The sequence below is a fragment of the Haliotis rufescens genome, unplaced genomic scaffold (genome assembly GCF_023055435.1).
Source record: "Haliotis rufescens isolate VD_foot unplaced genomic scaffold, xgHalRufe1.0.p SCAF_23, whole genome shotgun sequence".
In the NCBI taxonomy this organism is placed as follows: domain Eukaryota; kingdom Metazoa; phylum Mollusca; class Gastropoda; order Lepetellida; family Haliotidae; genus Haliotis; species Haliotis rufescens.
Window position 1 is genome coordinate 3,197,877 of NW_025963924.1, and position 12,356 is coordinate 3,210,232.

Sequence of the window (12,356 nt, forward strand, 5' to 3'; positions counted from 1 at the left end):
TTATTCTAATAACCTCACAAAAATTACGACTGAATATAAATAATCTACATTCTACACTGCACATTAAATACATGACACTTTTTATGGATAGCAGCTTCTTTCAGGACATTTCTGAGCTACTTCTTGCTCCTTCTTTAGGAGAATGCTGGTGAAGGAGCAAGAAGGAGCTCTGAAACATCACGACAAAGAATGAAAGAAGTTGCTTTCCATGAAAAGTGTCATGTATTCATGTTCTTCCAACTTCTAAATGGCTATCAAAGACTACACTGCATATTGGTCATCATATCCGTCTGGGTTCAACGCGACTCCTTGTTCACAGCACAATGGAACAGACCTCACATTTGTCAATCTTTCAGCTCAACTAATGGATGAGTTAGTGAGGGAGTTTAACACCACTTGAAACAGTATTTCAGTTATATATATATATATATCTATACAGCTTGTTTAATGGATGAGCCAAATATTTTGCAAAAAGTCCCCCCAAAATTAGATAAGGCCACAATACATATATTGTTAGATCTTCATCCATATTTTTGAAAATTGTAAAACAAGAAGCATTTTATCTTTTTTATTTTCTTCCAACAAACTGTTCAAGACATCTGTGTACATTAAACCTTGATGAATGTGATTTATCTGTACCATGACCAAATGTTTGTTTGGACAACATACAGATATATGAAGAAAAGAGCAGGGGTGGTAGGAGGCCTAGAATAGCTCCTTGCTGAACCACCAATATAATATTGCTGAACAGGAACATTAGGGTCCATTGAATTAAGGGGACTGTTAAACAGTGAATCCCAACTCTTAATAACTGCAAATAAGACTGAATAAAAATAATCAACTCTACACATTGGTCATGATATTTCTCTTGGTTCCTGCACGTATCTTACGAAGCATTACATATCAAACATGAGATAAACATACAAAAACATAAATAATATACAAAATAACAACATATACATTATTTAACAACAAAAGCCTTTAAAACAATTACCTGAGTTGAAAAACAATAACAATAGCATATATTCTATTGTTCACAACCAGATTAAGCATAGAAATCACACATAAGGCAACCAAGCATCACCTGCCAATAATTACAATCAATATGTACAATGTTGAAATGCTTTCATATTGATCGAAGTGAAACTACAGCATATATTCTATGATGAATTTGATATCTTCTCACCTAATCATTGGAAAAGTTTGAAATTGTATTTCATATTTTATTTCATACTTTAATTATGAAACTAAATTTGATGATATTTTGGTGGTGTTTTTAAAAAATAAAATTGTGTTGATGGACATCGGTTCCTGTTATTAGCTGCTGTGGTGAGAGATGAAAATTATCAGGGAGGTATACCATATTTTCTTATATATAATGCGCACTTAAGCACTTGAATTGGGGGGTGGGGTGGGGAGAGGTTTTAAACCACCATTTTAATAACTCAAATCTATTTCATATTTTGTAAAAATAATTATTTTACTTATTTATTCATATTTTGAGTTATTTTATTTGGGCTACTATTTACTTCCATTAATGATGGAAATATTCTGGTTAATAAAACGTGAGTGCAGTTGTCGATGAATATATATTATGATAAAGTCAGCACAACTCAACATCAAGCTCATCATCACCTTCGAAATATCCATATTATTGATGAATTCATATCTCTCCATTGTCATAATATTTATTGGACATAATCAACAAGTATTTATCACATATATGTGCACAGTAGCTGTTCTGAAACGGCTGTTTGTTTTTCATATTCACATAAAAATAACTCAATGACTGAACAAAGCATGTTGTGTGAAGAATCTAATATATTTTGATATATTCAGACAAATATATTTTGTTTGAAATTTCACAAAGATCAACACATTCAAAAAAAGCCTTACACAGAGATTTTTAATAGAAAATAGCCTCAAAAACGTTTTTGTCTCTGTCTAGAAGCGGCTTATGAAGGGGAGGTAACCCATATCACCAATCTGAGGCCGATTTTCATGTTTGGCGATTATACTGACGTCGGAGCAGACGAAGCCGCCTGTCATACGCCATTCTGTTTCTGTGAGTTCTGTGATAAGCGTGATATCTTACCGAGGACCACGGCTCAGTCCGCCACTGATTGGAGGAGCTGTTGCACTCCCCGGAACACAGGCGAGCATCAGTCGGACGGATGAATATGTCACAGTTGGAGTCCGCCAATATCTGACCATTGGGCAGCTGGCACCGGACTGCTCGACTCTGCTGACCTTCAACCCCACAAGGCGAGGAACACTGTCAGGAGATTGGAAAATAGTTAAGAGTAACAGCAGACAGAAACATCATGAGATGTCTTGGTTGTTTGTGAAATAGGACTTACAATATAGAAAAAACAACAGGATCTTTGGTCTTTTATATTTTAAGGATTATATTTAAAAAATATAGTGACTGGCCTAAATAAAATATAAATAATATTGCAAGACAATACTTTTCACAAGTGGTCACTAAATAAGTGTTAATTTTCACTAATTCAATTTAATTATTGTATTACATACTTCAATGTGATGTTAACAGCTGATTTATTTACACAATATATGTACCGAGTCCCCACAGTGTAAACAATAAACCTTGACAGTAGCTGAGTTTTGACTGTTGAGCAAGACATGAGAAAACACATCAGGGGAGATAATCTGCTATTAGAACATCTAAAGGGAGACAATTCTTTGAAATATGCCATACTGGATCCAAGTTAACCCAAAATTCTACTACTGCTTCTCCCACTACTACTACTACTACTGCTTCTCCCACTACTACTACTGTTACTAATACTACAACTACTACTACGTATACTACTGTGAATACTACTACGAATACTACTATGAAGACTAAGTACTACTAATACTACTAATACTACCAATACTACAAATATTTATTTACTGTGAATACTACGAATACTACATACAATACATTTCTGGTTCATCTTGTCAAAAGAAAGTATGGCATTAAATTGTATCGACAAATCTGTTGGTATTTAGAGCAGACACACAAGGAAGCTTGTCCAATGTATGCACATACTGACCTCTGCCCACTGTCCTTGGTTCCAGCTTGGACACGGTCCACTGTTACAAATCTTCCTCTTCTCTGGCTTGACTCTTTCATCGCAGCCATCGCTGGGTCCGTTCTCGTCCTGACACACCACCAGCCTCCCTTGGTGCCCCTCGTTACACGTCGTGGAGCACTGCAACACACAACACGCCACTCAGTCATCTGTCTACTTAGAAAATGAAATCTGCATCACCCACTAAGAGAATGAACTTCTTTTGATTTTTTTGGTCAAAATCTTGTATTTGGTTTCATTGTTAACATCACATGAGTGAGTGAGTGAGTTTGATTTTACGCCGCTTTTAGCAATATTCCAGCAATATCACGGCGGGGGACACCAGAAATGGGCTTCACACATTGTACCCATGTCGGGAATCGAACCCTGGTCTTCGGCGTGACGAGCGAACTAGGCTACCCAACCGCCCCTGTTAACATCACAACATTTGAGATCAACATCTTCTTAATTAGTTATCCTCACTATCTCAGTCACGGTGCGCATATCTTGAGCTTGAACATGACACTGATCACAAGGCTTGATTATATGGGTTTGACAATATGACTTTGATCCCATGGATTTTAAAATGTTTGTTTGTTTGATGTTTGTTAAACGTCGCACTCAGCAACATTCCAGCTATATTACAGCAGTCTGTAAATAATCACGTCTGGAACAGACAATCCAGTCATTGAAATCATGGGCATCGATCCACGCAATTGGGATATGATGAAATGCATCAACCTGGCCAACCATCTCGTTAGTAGCCTCTTATGATAAGCATAGTTGCCTGTTACGACAAGCATGGGTTGCTGAAGACTTATTTTAACCCGGATCCTCATGGGTCAATTTCAAAATGAACAACATGATATTCATGAATCATTTGCATGTGGCACAAAGAAAATTAATGTCTTTTGAAATTCCTTGACAAATTCTTTGAATTGTTTTTTGGTTAACATGACAACATTTGAGAGTAACATCCTCATATTCAGTATCATCATTATTTCAGTGACCATCTTCCTATAGCCTTGATGTTTGTGGTATTCTGCAAGGTGCTTACTTACAAGAGGTCCCTGTCAGGTTGATCTTTGATATGGTCACATGATTTTGATCATGTGATTTGAATCACATGGATTTTGAAAAATGACATTGATCACCATTGATATGATCACATGGCTTTAGTCACATGACTTTCACCACAGGGGTTTAATCATGTGACTTTGATCATATAGTTTTGATCATGCGACTTTGATCACATGGGTTTGATCATATGACTTTGATCACATGGGTTTGATCATATGACTTTGATCACATGGGTTTGATCATATGACTTTGATCACATGGGTTTGATCATGTGACTTTGATCATATAATGTTGATGACACATGGGTTTGATGATATAATTTTGATGACATTGGTTTGTTTGTATGACTTTGGTGATGGTCCGCCACGTACCGGTCCCCAGGGTCCGACTCTCCAGTGACTGGTCTTCTCCACCGTGTTGCTGGTGATGACTGCGATGTCCAACTCTTCGATGGAGTGACAGTCGCCCATGTCGCACTTCTTCTTGGCGTCTGGCTTCGAGGTGGCGTCGCACATGTAGTCTGCCATGTGTTTCTGGTTGGAGGTTTCATTGTCAAGGATGATGCATGCGACGTAGCGGGTCTGGACACCGGTGCCGCATGTCACAGGACACTGGAGGGAAGGAGTGGTCAGATTGATCATAATGCAATGTTTTTGTGGGCCAATCCCTAAAAAACACAACTGCAATACTTTAACATAGATTTCATGATGCGTTCATTATGCCATGAAGAGAATCCTCTTAAATCAAGTTATATTTTTTAATATAGCCATCCAAGCATAACAACTGTATTTAATCTATGTTAAACTTACAATGTCGCACATGGGTGAGTTATTACTTTTCGTAATAGAACCCAAAACAACCTTCACCTTCAATGTGACCTTCACCTTTTACATGACCTTCAACACCTGCATGATCTAACCGATCACTTAAACCTTAATAGTTCAGCTTTGTTGATCAATAAAACTGTAAATGAAGACTCATCGACTGACACAACCTGTCCTGATTAACAAGTGTGAACTGTATCCAGGGCCTACTCACAGGTCTCCACTTGCCCTGCCTCCAGATGCCGCATGCCTTGTTGTTGCAGTCCTGCTTGCTGGCGGGGCGGTGGTGCGGGTTGCACATGGTGTTGTCCATGATGTGGCCGCGGTGGTTCATGCAGCTCACGTAGCGATGTTGCAGCCCCGGACCACATGTTGTGGAACACTACAATCAGTACATATGGATATATAAATAAGAAAGTTAAACATAATAGTCTAAATTAATAAGATCACTGTCTCTGTTATAAAAGCATTGTAAACATGATACATTTTCATGTGCTCCAAGATTCGACATTTCACAGTAATTTATGTCTTTTTCAGAAAAGACTTCCTCTGTGGTCTAGTGGATAGAGTGTCAGCCCGGGGAGCAGAAGGTCGGGGGTTCAAACCCCAGCCATTTCATACAAAAAAACATTAAAAGATGGTACTTGTTGTTACCCTGCCTGACTCAGGATAAAGGGGCTAAAACAAGGACTGGTCAGCTCAGAGTATACTGTGTCTGAGTGTAGTATTCATGTTAAACTGGTATCTCAGTGGACTAGTACAAGCAGCCACACACACACACATTGCTATTTAGCTGCAACAACCTTCACTTGAGGTTAAAACTCATTTCACCTTACCTTTTCCAGAAAAAGAAATTTGCCTTGGGTTTTAGATCAAATAAAATTTGTTTACTTGGCATGCTGGGTTCAATAGACACAAATGTGTCATGAAAACAAAAATTGTTCCTCTCCACCTTGAAATGAGTGAGTGAGTGAGTGAGTTGGGTTTAACGTCGCTTTTAACAGTATTCCAGTTATATCACGGCGTGTCAGCTTAATGTGGGAGGAAAGCCCGAAGTGATGCAAGTCTCAGACGTTTACCACTTCGGTGAAACCCACGAGCACGGGTATGGTGCTGACAAACCTAGAAACATAATCGGGGCGAACCGGGATTCGAACCCACAATCATAGGTTTCTGGCGTGCCCAAGGGACACAACTCTGCACAGCGAATTGCAGCGCCTTAGACGACTGGGCCACCCGTGCCCCCCACCTTGAAATGAATGATTGCATGTTTTGAAGCAGTTATGAAAAAAAACATCCTTCCCCCACTGGAATATCTAATGGTAGGCCCCTGAAAGAAGACACAAATTAATCTGTATCATTGTGACATTGAGTCTCTCACCTCCGTCCAGATGCCGAACCTCCAGTGTGAGTTGAGGAGGTAGGAAGGCGTGGTGGGTGTGGTGGGCGGGGACAGGGTGGGGCATTGCCCAATGTAACACTGGCTCTTATCTCGGTGTCGCTTGCTGGCATCACACACTGCATCCTCCACAATGTTGCCATTGAAGGTCCGGCAGATGACCGTCCGCATCTTCTCTCCCACACCGCATGTGACCGAACACTGAAATAATATTCATCATCATAACCACAGTGTTCTTATCACGAAAGTTATTCAGAGATACATGGACTAAAAAGTGGGAAAAAATAATATGAAAAGCATTCATTTTTACAGCATTATGCAAATTCATATGTTTAAATGGTCAATGATTCGATAAAGACATTTTCGTTCATCATCTATCTAAGGTCATCCATGAATGAAAGGGAGGTAACTCTCTTTCCCCAGCTCAGCTTCAATATATTCAGGTTTTGGGCCCTTATGACTTTGGTGAAACCCACAATCTCTTTCTTATGTTCTACCATCCAGGAATTACTAATATAAAACCATCAACCAAGAAACAAAGAAGTTCTTGGTGTAAAAGCCTACCGGTCCCCAGCCGCCAGCGTACCACTCCGGACAAGCCTCTAGGTTGCACTCCTTCTTGGCCTCGGGGCGGTCCTTCTTGTCACACAGGCGCTCCTCCACCTGATCCTCGCCCCGCCCACACCACACCTCACGGTGCCGCTTGCCATGCCCACAGCTCACAGAACACTGCCGGAACACAACAGATTATTATCATAAACACTGCCAGAACATAACAGATTATTATCATAAACACTGCGAACATAATAGATTATTATCATAAACACTGCCAGAACATAATAGATTATTATCATAAACACTGCGAACATAATAGATTATTATCATAAACACTGCAGGAACATAACAGATTATTATCATAAACACTGCCAGAACATAACAGATTATCATCATAAACACTGCCAGAACATAAAACATAAAAATTTAATTTAACATCTAATGATAAATTTGTTGTATTTTACATAAGCAGGGTTTACAGGATTTTACAATCTGACCTATACTGTACACCCTCAAGTTCTGTCTTAGGGCACGCAAGACCATCTCAAACTCATGACGTGACATGGCATCATTACATGCCTCCCACTACAAAGATCGTATTTCTCCACATTTGTGAAATACAAAAACAGAATCCTTTGTTGCTAAATACAAAAATCTTAATTTTACCATTCCAATATATCAACATTCCTTGATGACCATTGCACATACATGTATATCCTTAAATGAATAAGTTCATTCAATAAAATAATTGTCAAGATCCTAAACATTTACAAAACCCAACCAACAGTTTCCAGAATCCAACCAACAGTTTCCAGTATCCAACCAACAGTTTCCAGAATCCAACCAACAGTTTCCAGAATCCAACCAACAGTTTCCAGAATCCAACCAACAGTTTCCAGTATCCAACCAACAGTTTCCACAACCCAACCAACAGTTTCCACAACCCAACCAACAGTTTCCAGAATCCAACCAACAGTTTCCAGAATCCAACCAACAGTTTCCAGAATCCAACCAACAGTTTCCAGAATCCAACCAACAGTGTCAAGAATCCAACCAATAGTTTCAAGGACCCAACCAACAGTTTCCAGAATCCAACCAATAGTTTCAAGGACCCAACCAACAGTTTCCAGAATCCAATCAACAGTGTACAGGACCCATTCACTCACCCCAGTCCAAGCTCCCGACCTCCACTGGGCACAGGGTACCTCGTTACAGGACTGAATGAGGGGTTCCTTGTGCTTGTCTTCGCAGTGACGGTTGTCCACCACATGCGCATCCTCATTAATACACTGAGCTTCCCGCGTCTGATTACCGCCTCCGCAAGTCCTGGTACACTGAAAATACAAATCAACAACATTGCATTGCTCCTAAAGTTTGTACTCTAGGCACTGTGGGACAATATGGTCACTCTTGTATCCAGATTTCTGGCTAAACACAGAAACAGGACAATGTTCCCTGGACATTGTACAGGGCACAATTAGACGTTATCAGTTAAAAGATGTGCTATTATTACCTAGCATCCTAACAATTAATGTTTGCAAGATGCTTTTCAGAATGAGACATAGCAAATTGCTTCAAATTGTCTATCATAAGCATTGCCAAACTATTGATAATTAAAAGCATAGTAAAAATCACTACCTATATATAGGGCTTCAACGGGTCCAAAAATAAGGACTCGAGTACCGGAGGGATAAGACTCGAGTACCCGCAATTATACATCTGTTCAATAAAATTGGCAATTATCCTATCGTATACAAAATGAAAGAGTCACAATGACATCGTAGATCACTGAGAAAACCAATGTGATCGCGTATCAAATAAAATACCCTTGAAATTTGTATGCTGATTCCCTGAAGCTTCATTGAAATAAGAATTGTCAGTTTGGAAAGGAAATCGTTTACATCTCAATGTAACACAGAGTGAAAAAATATTGCGCACGTAATTGTCATGTGATGAATGTTGCGATTGGTGATTGGCTAGATTTTGGCGGGCTGGCTTCTTAAGTATACCTTAAATGATAAATAAGATCATTTGATGCCAGTGCCAAAGGAAATTGTCAATAAATGACAAAATACAGATTATAAGTTAAAAGTAACATTTTCAATGTTATCACAAATTCACAAGTCAGTATTTACCTTTTTTTTAATTGAAAACAAAACATTGAAAGATTACTAGGCTTGTAAATAGTTGACTTCTATAAGACGTTTTCTCGACATTTGAAGAGATAATTAGAATGAGATACAGTAACACAATATTAATATTCAATAAAGTGATGTCCAGTTATAAATATCTTATGAAAATATTGAATTAATAATGATTAACGTTACGACGCTAATTTAGAATGAATAGGTCTAGTCCTTGTGACAGTTTAATAGTTTCGTAAAACATCCCTTTTAAACAAGAAATAAAGTACTTTTTTAAACCAGGAAATATCCTTATGAAATGGTTGTAAATAAATGTATTGTTACAAAAAATAACTAAAAGAAAAGCTATTGACATTTTTATTTCATTTAATTGATTACTCATGAAAAAGAAAGTTACATAAAGACATGTTTTTGTCAACTTATAGAAAGTCGACCAAATTAGAGTTATCTCCCTTGGTCGAGTGCTCAAGTCCTTCAAACTGAACTTGAATCCCGAGTACTCGAGTACTCTTTGAAGCCCTACCCATATACAGGCCTCACTCACAGGAGGAATTTGCATATGATAAATATGTCCATGCTATTTAACTATGCTGCACATTTCGGCATATTTCTGCAGTATAGATCATTAGCTACAATTAATGGTGCTATCAAGGCTGCAGATTTTATGCATAGCATAGTTTATTTAGTCAATCCTTACACAAAATAAGGTCTCAGCCTGACCTTGGGCCAATAGGCATAGTTCCACATGGTAGCAGAACACCTCAACTCAACTTGGACCAATAGGCATAGTTCCACATAATAACAGAACACTTTAACTCACCTTGGACCAATAGGCATACTTTCACATGGTAGCAGAACACCTCAACTCACCTTGGACCAAAAGGCGTAGTTCCACATGGTAGCAGTACACCTCAACTCACCTTGGACCAATAGGCGTAGTTCCACATGGTAGCAGAACACTTTAACTCACCTTGGACTGATAGGCATAGTTCCACATGGTAGCAGTACACCTCAACTCACCTTGGACCAATAGGCGTAGTTCCACATGGTAGCAGTACACCTCAACTCACCTTGGACTGATAGGCATAGTTCCACATGGTAGCAGAACACTTCAACTCACCTTGGACCAATAGGCATAGTTCCACATGGTAGTAGAACACTTCCCTTCACACATGACACTGGGGTGGGGTTTGGCGCCGAGATGGCGACAGTGCCGGTCATCAACAGTTAGGCTGGTCTTGTCCGTCTCCTTCACACAGTGAACAGTCCTGATCTTGATCCCCTTCCCACAGTGAACCGAGCACTCCGTCTCTCGCATAATCTTCCATCTGAAGGAGTAGATGTACCGGTAACATTGAGCATGACAGAAACCAACTGGGTAGGAATTAACAGTTAAATTTGTGCAATACAAAATATAAAGCATAAAAAAATAATTCTTAACTGTAACTGTAACTTAAAACCGTAACTTGTTAATAACTAACTAATTACATTCATTAAGTGATATACTATTCCCTGAGGAAAGTTAATTCTAGTGCTTCTTACCTTATAATAATAAACTTCCTGAACTTTAATTGAACAAGCCTTTATTTTTTCCTCATTAAACTGACTGACCCAAATAAATAGAATGATTGCGCTACACCAACAGAATCTCACCCAAGTGTCTTTTGATATCTAATATATCCAACATCATTCTTCCAAACTTTTTCAGTTTGTTAACAGTAATAAGCAGTGTCTTACGTGTAAAAAGTACTACCAACAGCTTCAGTAGCAGAGCCGTTAGTGATGTCATTTGATTGTGATGCCATGGTAACCAATGACTGAGTGAGTGAGTTGGGTTTAATGCCGCTTTTAACATTATTCCAGTCATATCACGGCATGTCAGCTTAATGTGGGAGGAAAGCCCGAAGTGAGGCAGGTCTCAGATGTTTACCACTTCAGTGCAATCCACGAGCACAGGTATGGTGCTGACAAATCTAGAAACATAATCGAGGCTAACCGCGATTTGAACCCACAATCATAGGTTTCTGGCGTGCCCAAGGGACACAACTCTGCACAACGAATCTCGGCGCCTTAGACGACTGGGCCACCCGTGCCCCATGGTAACAAATGATGTCACAATGGTCTGCAAAGCATTGTGATGCAATTTCATTGCAACGATATCTAGACAATGTAGATATGACCCAAGCAATATCTCTTTCTCTTGGCTCAAGCTAAGTGGGAAGCAAAAAGTATATATCCTTACACTATAAAATGAAAAAAAGTGTGGACCACCTGGGTTGTTGACGATGCCAGAAATCGCATCCTATAGGTATACAATTTGAGACCCCTATGTGCTCAAAAATATATAGACCAGGTAAACCCTGGGTTTCCGTACCTCAAGTAGCAGTCCATGTTGCAAGAGTCGCGGAGTCGCGGGGGTTTCACCTTCCCCACACAGTGCTTGTTGGACACCATCAGGAAGTCATTCTCCCTGATACACACGATCTTCCTCTTCCTCAGACCTGCAACATGAGTAGTTACACAGATTGGTACAAGTAACATACAGTTTCTACCAGTCATGTTTTCAATCAATACTTCACAGGCTTGTGTGCCCTTGAATTCTTCACAAAAACAAATGGGTCACTTTTTAGAAATTTAAGTTTTAATTTGCAGTAATTTTGATTAGACCTTTCCCTGCTTCCTTTCTATTACTTTTCAATTTGTAATGTATCCTGGTGAATATTTAATCAGGTGCTTGTGCTAGTTACCTTACAACTCCGATTATGATTCTAGATGTGTCGTCTTCATGGTATTTATCATATTGGTGAGAAAGGGTCCTAAGATTGTATCATATTCCCCATTCCCAATTTTATGTAAGATTTTTTCATAACTTACACCCCACCCCCTTTCAATAATACCATGTCCTTTTTTCAAGGCCCCGCCCCACCCCCTCCCAATTAGTTTGGTGACCCCCTCTTTCACTGTCAGTTTTTCATGAACCCTCCCTCCACCAATGTATACATATATATTCAAGGGTCATGTAGAAACATAGTCTATATGCAAACCTGTGAAGTATTGATGATGGCTCTTACAAAAGAAAGCAGTTTCCAAAATGCTCTAACATGAAGCGTTTTGACATATGATAAGCAACACCTCTGCATTTGATTTGTAATTTGTAAAAAAACATGCCAGTGTCGAAACGAATAAAAAAAATAAAATTATCACTCATATGAACACTCTAATAACTGAAATTAACTTAAACCAAGTTTTCTTCATTTTATATTTATGTAGAACTACT

General features: G+C 38.9%; 1 protein-coding gene across 2 annotated transcripts in view; it reads right to left on the bottom strand.

Annotated features, from left to right (window-relative positions):
- Positions 1–12,356, bottom strand: part of LOC124121768 (A disintegrin and metalloproteinase with thrombospondin motifs 9-like) — a 168,047-nt gene that overhangs the window by 45,738 nt on the left and 109,953 nt on the right. For both annotated transcript variants that reach the window (XM_046484832.2, XM_046484833.2), the window contains 9 exons: positions 11,454–11,580; positions 10,200–10,407; positions 8,102–8,269; positions 6,945–7,109; positions 6,363–6,581; positions 5,196–5,363; positions 4,529–4,768; positions 3,060–3,218; positions 2,096–2,275 (listed from right to left, as the gene is read on the bottom strand). In XM_046484832.2, the coding sequence (XP_046340788.1) occupies positions 2,096–2,275; positions 3,060–3,218; positions 4,529–4,768; positions 5,196–5,363; positions 6,363–6,581; positions 6,945–7,109; positions 8,102–8,269; positions 10,200–10,407; positions 11,454–11,580 (1,634 nt within the window). The remainder of the gene's footprint in view (positions 1–2,095; positions 2,276–3,059; positions 3,219–4,528; positions 4,769–5,195; positions 5,364–6,362; positions 6,582–6,944; positions 7,110–8,101; positions 8,270–10,199; positions 10,408–11,453; positions 11,581–12,356) is intronic.